The 16,113-nt window shown below is 43.0% G+C and overlaps 1 protein-coding gene across 2 annotated transcripts in view; it reads left to right on the forward strand.

Annotated features, from left to right (window-relative positions):
• Nucleotides 1-13,858, forward strand: part of EPHA8 (EPH receptor A8) — a 77,515-nt gene extending 63,657 nt beyond the window's left edge. The window contains exons 6-17 of one of the 2 annotated variants that reach the window (XM_075277749.1): nucleotides 1,590-1,714; nucleotides 2,045-2,207; nucleotides 3,545-3,641; nucleotides 3,794-3,861; nucleotides 4,233-4,358; nucleotides 5,283-5,468; nucleotides 5,712-5,773; nucleotides 6,021-6,230; nucleotides 10,170-10,319; nucleotides 11,774-11,964; nucleotides 12,646-12,801; nucleotides 12,945-13,858. In XM_075277749.1, coding sequence (XP_075133850.1) covers nucleotides 1,590-1,714; nucleotides 2,045-2,207; nucleotides 3,545-3,641; nucleotides 3,794-3,861; nucleotides 4,233-4,358; nucleotides 5,283-5,468; nucleotides 5,712-5,773; nucleotides 6,021-6,230; nucleotides 10,170-10,319; nucleotides 11,774-11,964; nucleotides 12,646-12,801; nucleotides 12,945-13,059 — 1,649 coding nt within the window. In that variant the 3' untranslated portion in view covers nucleotides 13,060-13,858. The remainder of the gene's footprint in view (nucleotides 1-1,589; nucleotides 1,715-2,044; nucleotides 2,208-3,544; nucleotides 3,642-3,793; nucleotides 3,862-4,232; nucleotides 4,359-5,282; nucleotides 5,469-5,711; nucleotides 5,774-6,020; nucleotides 6,231-10,169; nucleotides 10,320-11,773; nucleotides 11,965-12,645; nucleotides 12,802-12,944) is intronic. The other variant, XM_075277751.1, reaches the window with a different exon arrangement.
• The last annotated feature ends 2,255 nt before the right edge of the window (nucleotides 13,859-16,113 follow it).

Below are 16,113 nucleotides of genomic sequence, written 5' to 3' on the forward strand. Positions count from 1 at the left end.
AGAGGAGTCGTTGTTAGAGACTGGTCATGCAGGAGAGGAACTGATGGAGAGTTGTCACCGAGGAAGAGATGTTATTGATGGTGAGTGGGCACTAAGTGAGAGGAGACTTTAATGGAGTATTGTCACTGAGAAGGGGAATCGTAGACAAAGAGTGAATACTGAAAAAATGAGTTATTGATGGAGAGAAGCCACTGAGGGAGAGGAATCCTTAACAGAGAGTTCTTGCTGAGAGAGTAGAGTCATTGATGGAGAGCAGTCACTGAAGGATAGAAGTCATTGATGGAGAGTAGTTACTGAAGAAGAGGAGTCATTGATGGAGAGTAGTCACTAAGAAAGTGGAGTCATTGATGGGGAGTAGTCAGTGAGGAAGAGGAGTCATTGATGGAGAGTAGGCACTGAGGAAGAGGAGTCATTGATGGAGAGTAGTTACTGAAGGAGAGGAGTCAATGATGGAGAGTAGTTACTGAAGGAGAGGAGTCAATGATGGAGAGTAGTGAATAAGAAAGTGGAGTCATTGATGGAGAGTAGTTACTGAAGGAGAGGAGTCAATGATGGAGAGTAGTCACTAAGAAAGTGGAGTAATTGACAGAGAGTAGTGTCTAAGGTAGGGGAGCCATTGAAAGAGAGAAGTCATAAAAGGAAGAGTGGTCACGGAGAGAGGAGTTATTGATAAACAGTAGTCACTAAGAAAGTGGAGTCATTGATGGAGAGAAGCCACTGAGGAAGGGCAATCTTTAATGGAAGGCTCATACTGAGAGAGTAGAGTCATTGATAGAGAGCAGTCACTAAGAAAGTGGAGTCATTGATGGAGAGCAATCACTGAGGGAGAGGAGTCATTGAAAGAGAGGTCATAAAAGGAAGAGTGGTCACGAAGAGAGGAGTCATTAATAAAGAGTAGTCACTGAGGAACAGGAGTCATTGATAGACAGAGGTCCTTGAGGAAGAGGGATCATTGATGCATTCACTGCGGGAGAGCATTCACTGCGGGAATTGTATCACTCATGGAGAGGAGTCATTGAAGAAGTGTACTGGTGAAAAGTGACTGCAGAGGTAGAGGGGACATTCATACAAAGTATTATGACCAATGGATGGAAGGACACTGCGCTACTCCATAGACTTTAGAATAAACACGCACTTTATTACGAAACCTCAATAAAGTGCGTGTTTATTCTAAAGTCTATGGAGTAGCGCAGTGTCCTTCCATCCATTGGTCATTCTTCTCATTTGCTTCTCCCCTTGGGGGTGCTGGATATTTTCACTGCTGCTGTTGTCTCCAGTTTACAAGCCCTTCGGACTGTCTACCACTTTGGACTAATCAGTAGGTGACAGTAATACGTTGCTCAGTAGTTTATTCATACAAGTAGTCACTGAAGTAGAGAAGTCCTTGAGAATGTGAAGTCATTGATGAAGTGTTATTGCTGAAGAAGAGGGATCATGGGTAGAGAGTGGTCACTGAGGGAAAGGATTCATTGTCAATGATGGCTTTATATGAGTGTAATGGGAAAGTATGATCAATGTATTCATAAAGCAATGTATTTAGTAGAATCCATCAATAATGAAATGATAGCAGCTTCTCCGTCATCTGTCAGCCCCTTCTCAGGTTGTGGTCATTCGTAAAGAGAAGACGGCACAGAACAGCGTTACCCTAATATGGCAAGAACCTGACCAGCCCAATGGCATCATCCTGGAATACGAGATCAAATACTTCGAAAAGGTATATCCATCTGAAACCATCTATGAACTGATCTACATCATATGTCACTGGACATCCATGAGAATGGACATTGATCAGAATTGCCAGTATTGTCCACAATTTACTCACTAGAGATGAGCGAATCTCAAGAGCGTAGCTGGCGAGTCACCAGTGGGTACATTTCCATATTTCAAGCTCAATCTTTCCATATTGGAGAAATCTAACACCATAATAATTCCATAGCTCACAGTAGAAAGGCTCACTGGGTCACCCTAGTGGTCGGGGTTGGGTTCCTCTCCGTATTATGAGCATCCTGTTTTCATCAGGACATTATTCCTTTTTGTCTCCCAGGACAAGGAGATGCAGAGCTATTCTACACTGAAGTCTAAGGATACTCGAGCTATAGTGACTGGACTCAAGCCATCCACTCGCTATGTCTTCCAGGTCCGGGCCCGCACCTCCGCTGGCTGTGGCAGGTTTAGTCAAACAGTAGAGGTTGAGACTAGTAAAGAAAGTAAGTGACAATACAGATTAGGACATAATATTAGGAGGCGCATGCTATAGAAGTGACATTATTGACTTATCGGGAGTCTGTCACCAGAACCCAGCAAGTAGATAGGATAGGGTCACCTCAATCTGTGATTTACCGTAGAGTTACTGCCTCTATTACCAAGCAATGAGGGCATCGCTGCTTACCTCTTTGGTGCAATGGAAACGTCCTCATTGCTCCAAAGACCTCATGTTGACAACAACAGAACCAACCTTCTGAGGGGCTTATATGATGGGTTTCGGTGACAGACTCCCCTTAAATAGGAATGTAAATGTAACATACCGTATATACTCGAGTATAAGCCGACTCGAATATAAGCCGAGGCCCCTAATTTTACCACAAAAAAACTGTGAAAACTTATTGACTCGAGTATAAGCCGAGGGGGGGAAATGCAGCAGCTACTGGAAAATTACAAAAATTAAAATGTCAGAGTTTTTGGGTGCAGTAGTTGCTGGGGAAGGGGAGGGGAGGGGGTGTTTTGGTTGTCTGTCTGCCCCTTCCCTGAGCTTGAGGACTGTTTTTCTTCCCCCACTTGGAGTTCAGCCTGGCTGAATATAGGATATCTGCGGTGCTCCTATTAACCCCTTCCCGACGGAACAGGAGCACTGCAGATCCCCTATATTCAGTAGACTGGGCACTATCAGACACAGGGATACCTAATGTGTATGTGTGTCACAGTCATTTTCTACTTTTATATGTATTCTAGGGAAAGGAGGGATTTACAACTTTTATTTTTTTAATTTTTTAATTTTTTTTGCACTATTTTATGGGAGATTCTATACATTAATATTGTGGCTGGTCATAGACCCCCCTCCTAAAAATAAATAAATAAATAAATAATTTTTGCTGACTCGAGTATAAGCCGAGGGCAGCTTTTTCAGCACAAAAACTGGGCTGAAAAATTTGGCTTATACTCGAGTATATACGGTATATAGAAATAGAATCCCTATAGACCACTATATGAGTTATCTAATATCATACTTCTCAATCTCATATATCTATTGAGTGGGGTTGAGCCGATCTTGAGATTTCAGGATCGTTATTAAAATCTGATTTTCGATCATTTTCCAGCTGAACCCGATCACGATCGTGAAATTTGCTTGATCGCCGATCGGGATACGATCTTTCTCGATCCTGATCGCTCAACCCTAGTATTGAGCTGGGCCCCATGAGATACTGCAACATACTGATATCTATTAACCATACTTCGGGGTCTGTCCTGTTTCATCCCCCTCGTAGATATTCAGATGATACTGACGTGACATAATATTTAATTTATGTTCATTGTCCATGTGCTTTAGTGGCCCTGAGATATGACACCATGACCATTGTCTGGATCTGTCTGACACTTATCACCGGACTTGTTATTCTCCTGGCTGTGCTGATCTGCAAAAAAAGGTGAGCATGTGAAGAAGCGGTGAGGGTTACTGTATGTTTGTCGGTGACCCCTCGAAGCTCTCAGTCATCTCTCCGCTCTTCATCTGATACGGCATTTGAGCTTCCTCGAGTGTTGTCCAATCTGTCTCTTTGGGTGTCCCTCCATTCTGCAGGCACTGTGGATACAGCAAGGCTTTCCAGGACTCTGACGAGGAGAAAATGCATTATCAGAATGGACAAAGTAAGTTGCAGTCAGCGGGAGGAGAAGATAAAGCAGTTAATGTCATTAGTTGCTTCTAACGCTGGAAGTTATTATCATGCTGAGGAATTAAAATCACAGAAGCAAAAGATGAAATAATGTATCTCAACTTCTGCTTTAATCTCCAGAACAAGCTAGAAAAATCCTTTGAAATTAAATTGACGCCAGTCTGTACTGTGATAATCACGGGGTTGAGTTTAACTAGAGGAGGAATTGGGACAATTAAAACTTTATTACAACTCTGGGTTTTATGAAGGTCTGGGAGGAAGGGGAGGCATGGTGGCGGCTGGGTGCATTGGTTTACTTGGGGTTGTAGGATGCGTCATAGACTGTCTGGGGTCTTTGTCTTGCAGTCACCTTGGCAGAGTCTAAGCTGTATGTTGACCCTCATACATATGAAGATCCCTGCCAGGCTGTCCATGAGTTTGCTCGGGAAATTGAGGCTTCTAGAATCAAGATTGAGAAGATAATTGGATCAGGTTTGTGCAATTTTCTGCTACTTAATGAAACGTTTCAGGCTAAATTTGTTTGACCTCCAGAGTTCCTGTGGCTGGCCTTTTTATATGGCCAGCGTTTTCTTCTAGAGTCTTCTCCTTTGCATTAGGTGATACTTCTTCAGTAGTACCTATGCCTTGCCTTACCATGTGAGCAGCTATCAGTCTTCTCATTCACACTAGGTGATACCTCCTGAGTACCTGAGACCAATCTTCTTGTGTGACCCATATTTTCCTCCAGAGTCTTCTACTTCACATTAGGAGATACTTATTTTGGTATCTCCAGAGTACCTGTCACCTGACTTCTCTTCTAGAGTCTTCTCTTTCTCCTAGACTGATCCCCATTGTGGTCAGAATAGGTATCACCTTCTGATGAGAAGTCTTCTCCTTCTCATTAGGTGATACCTATTCCGGTAACCCCTAAGTGGCTATAGCCGGCCTTGTCATGTGGGCAACCTCCAACTCTAGAGTCTTCTCTTCTTCATTAAGTTATACCTATTGACCTTCAGAGTATGGCCAGTCTTCTCCTCTAAAGTCTTGGCTTTCTCATTAGGTGATACCAATTGAGCTTCTGACTACCTATTGCCAGCCTTCTTGTTTGGCCATCTTTCTCCTCTAGAGTCTTCTCCTTCTCGTTCGATAATACCTATTGACTTTTGGAATACTTGGGGCTTGCCTTCTCTTCTAGAGTCTTCCTTCTCATTAGACATCTATTGTCGTATCACCTATGGTGGTGGGGCTATTCTGGTACTTTGTAGTCACACAGTGGTTTAGGGTGTAGTGGACCCTTACTTGTGTTGTCTCCTATCCCTGGTCCACTTCTTATACCATCACTGATTACTTCTTCTGTTTCTCATATCTCACATTAGTTTCATTTGTCTTGTATCTCGTGACTTTTGTCTCTTGCAGGAGAGTTTGGAGAAGTTTGCTATGGGCGGTTGAAGCTACCAGGGAAACGTGAGATCTCAGTGGCCATCAAGACCTTAAAAGTCGGATATAATGAGAAGCAGAGACGGGACTTTCTCAGTGAAGCCAGCATCATGGCCCAGTTTGACCACCCAAATGTCATTCACTTGGAGGGTGTGGTGACCAGGAGTATGTATTGAAATGTATTCTTCTAGACAATAGTAGGGAATGAAAGGGAATGACAGCATGACATGTGGTGTGTTGTAGTATTATGCCGAAACATAATGCTGGAAGAACTTCAGAATTTAGATTTTTTTAAAGGGACCTTACCAAAATGAAACATTCCAAAATATATATCTCATATCTAGAAGCATCAACATATTTTATGTATCAAGATCACGTTTTGATCATGTCTACTCCTCTGTTCTACAGGTAAACTAACAATGATTGTAACAGAGTATATGGAGAACGGCTCTTTGGACTCCTTCCTCAGGGTACGTAGACAGTAAGAACATCTGAGAGCAATGGTTGTCACTTGTAGCTCATGAAGCATGGGTAGAAGCCCATAAACATCTAGACCTTGTCCTACAAAAGAAAAAGTTCTGCTCTAGAACAAGATGTTTGATATATTCTAGAAACAAGTTGATCCATCTGCATGTATAAAGTATAGAATTATCATGGAGGAGGTTGTGTTGGAGACCATGGTATGTGCAGAGAATGTAACACATATGTGTATTCCAGAGCCGTGATGGCCACTTCACTATAATCCAACTGGTCGGCATGTTAAGAGGAATTGCTTCCGGAATGAAATACCTTTCTGACTTGGGCTACGTTCACCGGGATTTAGCAGCTCGCAACATTTTGGTAAACAGCAACCTGGTGTGTAAAGTGTCAGACTTTGGTTTGTCGCGGATACTGGAGGATGACCCAGACGCGGCATACACAACAACGGTGAGATATCTGCATGTGTGGCTGGGAGATGTCCCTATGATTCTCTATCAACTTTGCTTTGCATGTCATATCACATACGGATTGGATGGTTTTTTATCTGCTCTTCGTACTGATAGTTTACTGGTTGTTACAGTTTTATTGCCTCATTCTGGTCAGCGGTAGAGCATTATCTTATAAGATATAGTGGCGCTAAAGAGGACCTTTTACTATCTCCACCAGTTCTAGTTCTTAGCATCTGTTAAGACGCTCTGCTGTACTGATTCCAGGACAGTTAGGATTTTCTCTCTAGCCCTCTCCATTCCTGAGCAACAAGTGCAAGTAGTTGTGGTGCCTGATGTGCTATTTCAGCTCTGTAATGTCAGACGGTTGGAGTCAGGCAGGGGGCGTGAATCAGAGCACCAATCAGAGGCAGCCAGTGTCGGGGCTCAGAATCACAGCCCCTGTCTGACATCGCCCTTCTGGCAGTACAGAGATATAACATATCAGGGACCAAAAATAACAGAAGTGATTGCTTGGAAATGGTGGGGGCTAGAGAAAAAAAATCCAACTGTGCCAGAATCACTGTAGCTCTGCCTTCTAGATGCTAAGAACTGGACTGGTAGAGGCAGTGGCATAACTAGGAATGGCGGGGCCCCATAGCGAACTTTTGACATGCCCCCCCCCGACCGACACTGAAGACCTCGACCAACTGACCCCTAACGCTGCCCCCTCCCGCGCGCATTTCTGCGCACACTATAATATCCTATTGTGGCCCTTGCACACAGTATTATGTCCCCATAGTGGCCCCAGTACACAGTATTATGTCCCCATACTGGCCCCAGTACACAGTATTATGTCCCCATACTGGCCCCATTACACAGTATTATATCCCTATAGTGGCCCCAGTACACAGTATTATGTCCCCATACTGGCCCCAGTACACAGTATTATATCCCCATAGTGGCCCCAGTACACAGTATTATGTCCCTTAGTGACCCCTGCACACAGTATTATGCCCCATTGTGGACACCCATGAGTAATTATTATACTCTGGGGTCTTTTCAGACCCCAGAGTATAATAATCGGAGACCCAGAGGGGATACAAACAACAAACTACTGTTACTTACCTATCTCCCGACTCCCCTGCATTCTCTGTTGCTGTCGGCCATCTTCCGGGACGTCATGTGACCAGGGCCCTGCGTCGCGGGCCATATGACGTCACGCAAGTATGCCGAAGCCTGCCCGGAGCCTGGAGAGGTAAGTAACACAGTTTTTTATGTTCTCTTGCCTCTCCCCGGCCTCCGATCGTTATACTCAGGGGTCCGAAAAGACCCCCAAGTATAATAGTGCTTGTGGGGCCCGCGCCGTCACTTACCGATCCCAGCCGCTGCCAGGATCAGTAAGTAAATAGGGCCCGTTACTGGCTGTAGTAAATCCAGCCGGTAACAGCCTATTTAAAAAAAACGCAGCGGTAGCGGCAGTCGCTGGGCCCCTAATGTCCCGTGCCCTGTGGCAGCTGCCTCTGCTGTTACGGTGGTCATTACTCCACTGGGTAGAGGGTGAAAGTTTCTAAGTGCAGCAGAACTTAGCTTGCATATGTGTGTGTCTTTTTCAGCACCATCTCCTCTCCATAGACTTCTATGGACTTCTAAATGGAGATAGAAACATGTTTCTTTAATCAGATGTATTACAAAATTTCTTACATTCACCTGTACTATTCATTTGTAAAAACATGTTTTATAATTGGAGGTCCACTTTAATGCTAGATCATGTTATCAGTCATGTGTCTAATCACTTTCAAATAGCGTTCTGTGTGTTGATCTGTGGTCCCATTGATCTCAAGTCACATAACTCTTTGGTCTGTTGTTCTTCGCATTGTTGTCTGTAGTCATTTTACTATCTGTCCCATTGTTCGCTGGTGACATTGTTATCTGACCACGTTGTCCCCTGGTCACATTGTTCTTTCATCATGTTTTTTGGTCCATTGTTCTCTGGTATATTGTTAACTAATCCTTTGTGTTCCGATTCATTGTTTTCTATTCCATTATTCTCTGGTCACATTACTCTGTGATCTATTATTCATTGTTCAATGTTACATTGTTCTCCGAGCTATTGTTCTATATCATATTGTTCTTTGGTCTATTGTTCTGTCACATTGTTCTACGATTGTCTTCTGCTCACATTGTTCAGTAGTCATGTTTTTTGGTAACATTGTTCTTTGGCCCATTGTTTTCTTGGGCACATTGCTTTGGTCTGTTGTTTTCAGTTACATGTTCTCTGATACACTGAGGCAGATTTAGTCCCCAGATTGCCCTGTATTGGGGCAGATAAACTAATACAGTCTGTCTTTTAGGGAGTGCAATGTTAGACTACAAAGAGTCAGTCCTAACTTTACACCGCTCATGAATCGATTCCTGTTTTGACAAAATTGTGGTGCAAAATTTTGGCAAATTGTTCAGAATGTTGGCACAATTTTTGAGACATTGTCCAGAATCAATTTTCACCATTTTGCATATAATTCTCTGCCCATTTATAGCAAGTCCTGCCCACATGTTGGTCGGGGGGCAGAAACTATTACAACATGTCTAAAACACATAGAAAATGAGGTGTAAAGCATTGACATTTTTACCATAATTTGCCAAATTATACCGGAATCCTGATATATTTGTTTTCATTTATCTCCCCCAGTGTTGTTCTCTTGTCTGATCCCATTGTTCTTTTGTACATTGTTCCCAGATTATATTATTCTCTGGTCACTTTGTTTTCTACTCACCTGATCTTTTGATCTTTGGTCCATGTCTTTCTGATTCCTTGTTTTCTGGTCACATCGCTGTTTGCGCCATTGTTCTCGGCTCTGCTGTTTTCAGGTGTATCGTTCTCTACTCACATTATTCCCATTATTTTCCAGTCACACGGGTTTCTCTTCCATTGTACTCTCTGCTCCTTTGTTGTCTAGTCCATTGTTCTCTGGTCCATTGTTTTATCGTCACATTAAGCTTCGGTCCATTGTTCTCTTGTCCATTGTGTTCTAATCACATTGATCTCTAGTTCTTTGTTCTTTGGTCCATTGTTTTATAATCAAATTACGCTGGTCCATTATTCTTTTGTCTTCTGATCTTAATTCCTTTATTCTCTGGTCCATTGTTTTCTGGTCACATTGATCTAGTCTCCATTGTTCTACGAATCATTGTTTTATGGTAACGTGGATTCCTGCTCCCATTGTCCTCTTGTCCATTCTGTTTTGGTCACTTTGTAATCTGATCATATCATTTTTAGCCACAATGGGGCAGATTTAATAAATTAACAACTCTCAGAATCCCGAATGAAATCTGTGCTGTGATTGGTTGCTATTGGAAAATAAGGCAGTTTTCCTTATGCCCCATTGTCCTCCAGTCAGATTGTTATCTGGACCCATCAGGGGATATTTAATACACAAAATGCACCAGGAGTAATTTGCTCCAACAAACTGTCAGTTTACAATGAAGTCTATGGAGAGGTGAGGGGGAGGAGGAGAAGAATGAGAATCACAGAGATATTATGAAGTAGTCTGCAGCACTGAATGGGTCATTTCTGTCAGCAGAAGGCCGGATACCTTTCTTCTTGATAACCTACACGTCCCACACGTAGTGTACACTCCTCTTTGCTATGAAGCGTTCTCCTCCCTGTCCCCTCTCCATAGACTTCGATGGTACAGGAGGAGTCATATAACTGAAGAAAGAGTATATAAAGTGTGTTATCTTCACCAGCATTGTGGATTTAGGGGACAAAAAGTTTAGTTACGCGTTATATTGATTCATTTTCCAGGTACATGAATTTTATATAATATAAAGATCCTGCAATGATATCCCGACTCAAAGGTCGATAACAAGAAACTAACACAGTTCAAGGCGGCCACACAGGACAATTTTATTAAGTTTTTACATGAAACAATATGACACAATAACTATTCTGCCATTTTAGGGAGGAAAAATCCCCATCCGCTGGACGGCACCAGAAGCCATCACCTACCGTAAATTCTCCTCCGCCAGCGATGTGTGGAGTTACGGCATTGTCATGTGGGAGGTCTTGGCTTATGGAGAGAGGCCCTACTGGAATATGACCAATCGAGATGTATGTATGCCATCCACTTCTATGTATTTGTGGTCCAAACGTGGTCTGTAAGAGTAAAATCGATCCAATTGGTTATTACAGGAGTATATATAGGGCTCGTAGTCTGCTCCCCAACGTAAGCCCAATATAAGGGACCTCTATGTATATATCCACCTTTCATTCTACCTACTATGTCTACCCAACTTGATCCAGGACCGGACTAAGCTCCCTCTGGCTTCCTAGGTAGAACGTCTCCATCATGTTCTCACGGCTCCTATGTAAATGACCACCACAGCGGTGGCCACGTAGACAAGAAGCCATGCACTTTGATTGACAGATGCTGACAAAGGGACATTTTCTTTCGAGCAGAAGTAGGGACATATTGTAAAACGTCTGCGGTTAAGTGACACATCAGATGATATCTGTCATGTAAGTCATGTGGAAAGTGAAAAATGAGAACGGAAAGGTATGGAATTCACTACCAGACAGCGAGGAACAGAAGCTTCAGTCATGCAAGAAGTAGCATTTTAGTACCATTTGGGAGGAGAAGGAACCACTTTATCGGGCTGTACTGTCCAGAACGCAATGGCTGTATACATACACATGGGGGTAATAACATGTAAGGTCAAGGGTCACTTCTATCATTCTAATGACCAGTCTTCCAATTGGTCATGTCCTATTCTATACATTAGAGGGTCATCTATAGCAATCGTTTTTAAAATCCAATTTTTGGTCATTTTCCAGCCAATCGTGATCGAGAAATTTGCTCAATTGCCAATCGGTATATGATCTTTCCCGATCCCGATCGCTCAACCCTATTAATGATATATACATGAATGGGGTTGAACCGATCTTGAGATTTCAGGATCATTTTTAAAATCCGATTTTTGATCTTTTTCCAGCTGATCCCGATCGGGATTGTGAAATTTGCTCGATTGTCGATCGGGATCTGATCTTTCCCAATCTCGATCGCTCAACCCTAATAGCAAGTGAAGAAGTGAATGTGATAACTATGGGGATAATATCCCTATAATTTTCTACTTTTGGCCATGCTTTCGGAATTCTATCATATTGGCTGCCACAATTTTAGAGAAAAATGTCTCATCCTAATTTCTCCGACTGGGTTGACAAGGGGCAAGATTTAGCTGGAAAGAAAAGGGAAGGGGGGGCCTAAGTGGCGACAATGTGCTCCAGTATTGGGCTTATGTTAGCTCTTAGATGGCTAGTAAGTAGGTGACTAGGGTTGAGCGATTGGGATCGGAAAAGATCGGATTTCGATCGGTGATTGAGTAAATTTCACGATCGCAATCGGAATTCCCACCCGATCTTTTCCAGCGGGATCGAGATCGGAGGTTATCTCAAGATCGGCTCAACCCTAAAAGTGACCTTTTTTTTGTTAGAACAGATCCATACACAGGGACGGGATGGAGACAATAAGATGCCACCATGATATATCCACATTTTTTTTTATTTAGGTGATAAATTCGGTTGAAGAAGGCTATCGCTTACCTGCGCCTATGGGCTGCCCAACAGCATTACACCAGCTCATGCTGGACTGCTGGCAAAGGGACCGCAACGAGAGGCCTCGGTTTTCCCTCATTGTCAGTATTCTGGATAAACTTATCCGTAACCCAGAGCACCTGAAACTGAGCGCCACTGTTAACAGGTACAATGAACATGTCAGAGAGTAGGTCCACATGTAACACAACAATACATGGACACCGAGAAGCTACATCTTCATGTAGGACAGGGCGCACTTCATATACCTATGGCTCACTGGTGAATGACCCCTTTCCCAACATGAACCTACTGTTTAAATCAAGTTTTTTTTATACATTTTTGATGGTGTTCTGGGGACACAATTGTTTATAAAATCAAATCCTTAAAAGGGTTACCCAGTTTCAAAAATATAGGCCAAATAACAGGATGCATCAATACAAAACACTTCCTAATATATATCTTGTATAAATTCAGCACCATTTATCTGATTTATTTTCAAGTCATTGACCTCAGCTGTGACGTATTGGTTGCAAGCTCACTACCCCTCCCTGTAAGCAGTCCAGCCAGCAAATGAAACATCACAGCAGCACGTGACCTTGGATGGGGGAGCGATTTATTATTGGAATTCTTTATTCAATCTTCAACACAACGCGTTTTGGGACCACCACTATTACTTACCTATTGTACACTTGAGGAAGGGACAGTCCATCGGGGGGTATGAACCATTTATTAGATGTAAATGTATGCCTGAGAACTAGCCAAAAACCAGATCACTCTCACAGTTCTTCTGTTCTGGGTTATGCCTAACATTGCTCCAGAATACAGTTGACCTCTCTTCTGCTTCTAGAATCGCCCAACCACGACTGGACAGGGGAGTGTTTGATTTTGCCAGCTGTGCCACTGTGGATGACTGGCTGGATTCCATCAAGTTGGGGCAATATAAGGACAACTTTTTGATGGGTGGATACCGCTCACTAGGGATGGTCATGAGGATGAATATAGAGTAAGTACACTGGTAGATATTGTGGGAGCCACTAACACAAAGAGGGAACCTCATTTTTTCTTGATATTCTATCCATTATGTCTCTATTATAACAAGGCGATATCTAAAAGGACATTATTAACTCTCGAACTCTGTCTCCACAGTGACATCAGAAGGCTGGGCATCTCATTAATAGGACATCAAAAGAAGATCTTAACCAGCATCCAGATCATGAGGGCTCATCTCATCAACACATTAGGACCTAGAATGCATTTGTGATGGAGTCCACCAGAGGACCACCACTGACTGTAAAGAAGCCACAAGATAAGGAGGACTGAACATGGAGAATGGACCCTCTGCTTGAGGCTGGGTCCCTCTGCAGAGGTCCACACCTGGAACAGAACAAGTGTAGGATCGGGCTTTTTCTATGGACTCATTCCAGACATCTTGTTTCGGGTTCCCTGTGTGCTGTGTTTACATAGATATCTCTTAGTGCTGCAGTCTTATTATAGCAATAGTACAGTGTAATATATACAGGGTGCTTTCTGAATACAGGGTAGAACTCGGCCTTGTACCTCACCTGTGCGCGTGGGCCTGATATCTCCAATGGACAATTCTGAAGAAGTCTACGTGACTATCACTTCTGCTTCACAAATGATGTCACATTCTGGTTGTTACTCAAAACCTCTTCGCTATGTACAAATCCACGGACCAAAATGTTACTTCAGTTGGAAATAGGAGAGCAGAAGACCTTTTGTTGGGTGGTCTCACCACCTTTATCTCCAGTGACCATGGTCTGAATGTCTAGAAGGAAATGGTGAGGTTTGTGACCAAAGTGACCATGGGAAGATGTTGTATAGTACTTAGTCCTCATGTTGTGTTTATATAGAGTTATAGAGAGGACTCTACATGTAGGAACGTAAAATCTCAAGCTAGTTGAGGCTTGGGATATGACTCACCAAATCGGCAGTGGGAGCAAATCCTTGACGTCTTCATACATGTAGTTGGTTCCTCGTTTCGGATATTGAAGTTTACTACTGATAGAATTGCACATTTTCTACAGAGATTTTGACACCTGGTTGGTGTTAAGCTTATTCTTGGCGTACAGACAAATCCTTGAATAGTGACCATCATATTTTGTCTAGAATGGAGGAGAACGTGAACGGTGGTGTGGTATGTTTTGGAATATGGCCGGCACACAGAGAATTCTTCACATAGTTATATAGTACAGATATAGGGAGCTTTATATATTGTGTCTATTAGTGGGTGAGGAAGAGTTTTTGGGACTGGATAACGGGTTAGGGTATTGGTCCATCATGGTAACCGTCTCTGATGGCATTATTGCACTTTAATCCAAACATAGTTGTATTTTGATCATATATATCGTGAGATCACCCAAGAGGGAATCTGGAGCTCTATGCACTAGAGAGGCAAGTGTGCAATACGTAGTAGATGTAATAGTAAGCAAAGGGTTTATTTCTATATGGTCACGATCAAAGCTTTGGATTTTATTTAGATGACTATTTTCCTACACTTAGAAGACATATAGACGGTTCTCCAGAGGCTTGTAGACCTCACGTGGTCTTGGCCAAGTGGATGACTTCATATAGGTCACCTTAGAGAGAGTCTCCTATAGCCCAAATTGATACTGACAAGCAGATGATGAAATCTTGACAATTTGGTCTCTCCGTTTTAGTAATGACTGTGACCTGCTGGTTTGATAAAGAAATATTCAGATAATTGTGAAAGGATCGAGCTGATGGAGTCGATACCCACAGAAATGCAGAGAAAGCTTCATTAGCCTCTAATTCCAGTGCAGAGGAGCTGATGCGTTGCGGCCCGGAGCTCGGAGGAGTCTCTCCTATTAGAGCCTACAATTTCCATCCAGGTAAAAGATGGATTCATTCCAGATAATCACTCTTCTCTAAAGTCATAGGTTAAAGATGAACTTTAACCTCTTCCACCAACTCCAACTCTTTCTAGGCTTCAAATGGTGCTCCTCCGCTTTAGAATTTTCTTCTCTAGCTTCCACCATTCCCAAGGAATCATAGTTTCAGATCAATTAGTTTCTCAGCTGTCAGGTGGGTGGTCTTAGGCTGTCTGTTTCTCTTTGGCTCCGCCCAATTGACAGCAATCAGCAAAATTGTGCCAAACTAACCAAACTTATTGCTCAGGAAGGATGGGGACTAGAGAAAAAAAAAATTCCAAATGCTCTGATATCTGTTAAATGGCACCTATTGGAGTTGGATGAGGTTGTGAAAATCATTAAGTAGATCATACATAGACTCCGGATGACTGGGAGAGGAGGCCAGGGTCGTGTGGGCGCCATCTTCTCTGTACATCTCTGATGAAGGTATAGTGAGCTTGAACATTATGGCGAGGGTGTTGGTCATGCTGTTGAAACGCACAAAGTTGAGCGGAGTGTCACTTTATCTCTCCACACCAAAGCTGCTGCTGAATGGAAGGACAGATGGCGGGAACACAATGGCCTCAAGCTACGGGGCACCTAATACTACCGGAATACACGGGTCTCATGCACCTCGGACACAGTCTCCCCGCTGAGTAACAATCATGTGACCGAAGGTGAAATAGTATAAACTGCTGGATATCTTCAACGATGACTCTTCTGAGGCAATGGACACACAAGGACTCAATTCTCAATGTTTCCCTATCAATGTCGTGATGATTTGTAACCCGGTCCCGTTCTCTGATGATTTTCACCCCGACTTTCATGCTGCTACCAAGAATGGGGAACAATAAAGGGAAGCTTAGCAATTTCTCAATAGAATAGATCCCCGAAAGTCAAGAGGAGAAGGATTACGGGTCCTTGGTCAGGACTCCTCAAAGTCGAGTAGCAGAGAATGGCTTGCCGGAGGCCCTGCTGCCTCTTGGCGTCTCGGTCCTGGAGGGAAGATCTTGGACAGTTTTCTTCAGTGTTTACCTCCACAATCTTATCTGTGCAGTTCAGCAATAGGGGGTTAAATATTAACTGAAAAGGACCGAGGATCTGGCAGAGCGCGCCATCCGCTGAGCCCGGTGTTACAGATGTGCTTTTGTCTCGGACGTTTCTGGCACTGGCGATGGACTTACCCGCCAACTCCGGGGCTGCAGACTGCTCACGAGATTCAGGCCTTGTGTCCACGTACATACATGTGGCTGCTGGAATTCAGCCTCCCGCAGTTTATTTTGGGTCTGAATAGATTTATTTTCACAAATTTAATGTACTTTTAACAAGTCATCATAAATTGTAAAAAAAAAAAAAATTGTAAAATGTCTGTAAACTAAGCTGTGGATCTGTTTGGTTAAAATCCCAAAATTTATGAAAATTTACCA

Source organism: Leptodactylus fuscus, chromosome 6 (assembly GCF_031893055.1).
Source record: "Leptodactylus fuscus isolate aLepFus1 chromosome 6, aLepFus1.hap2, whole genome shotgun sequence".
In the NCBI taxonomy this organism is placed as follows: Eukaryota; Metazoa; Chordata; class Amphibia; order Anura; family Leptodactylidae; genus Leptodactylus; species Leptodactylus fuscus.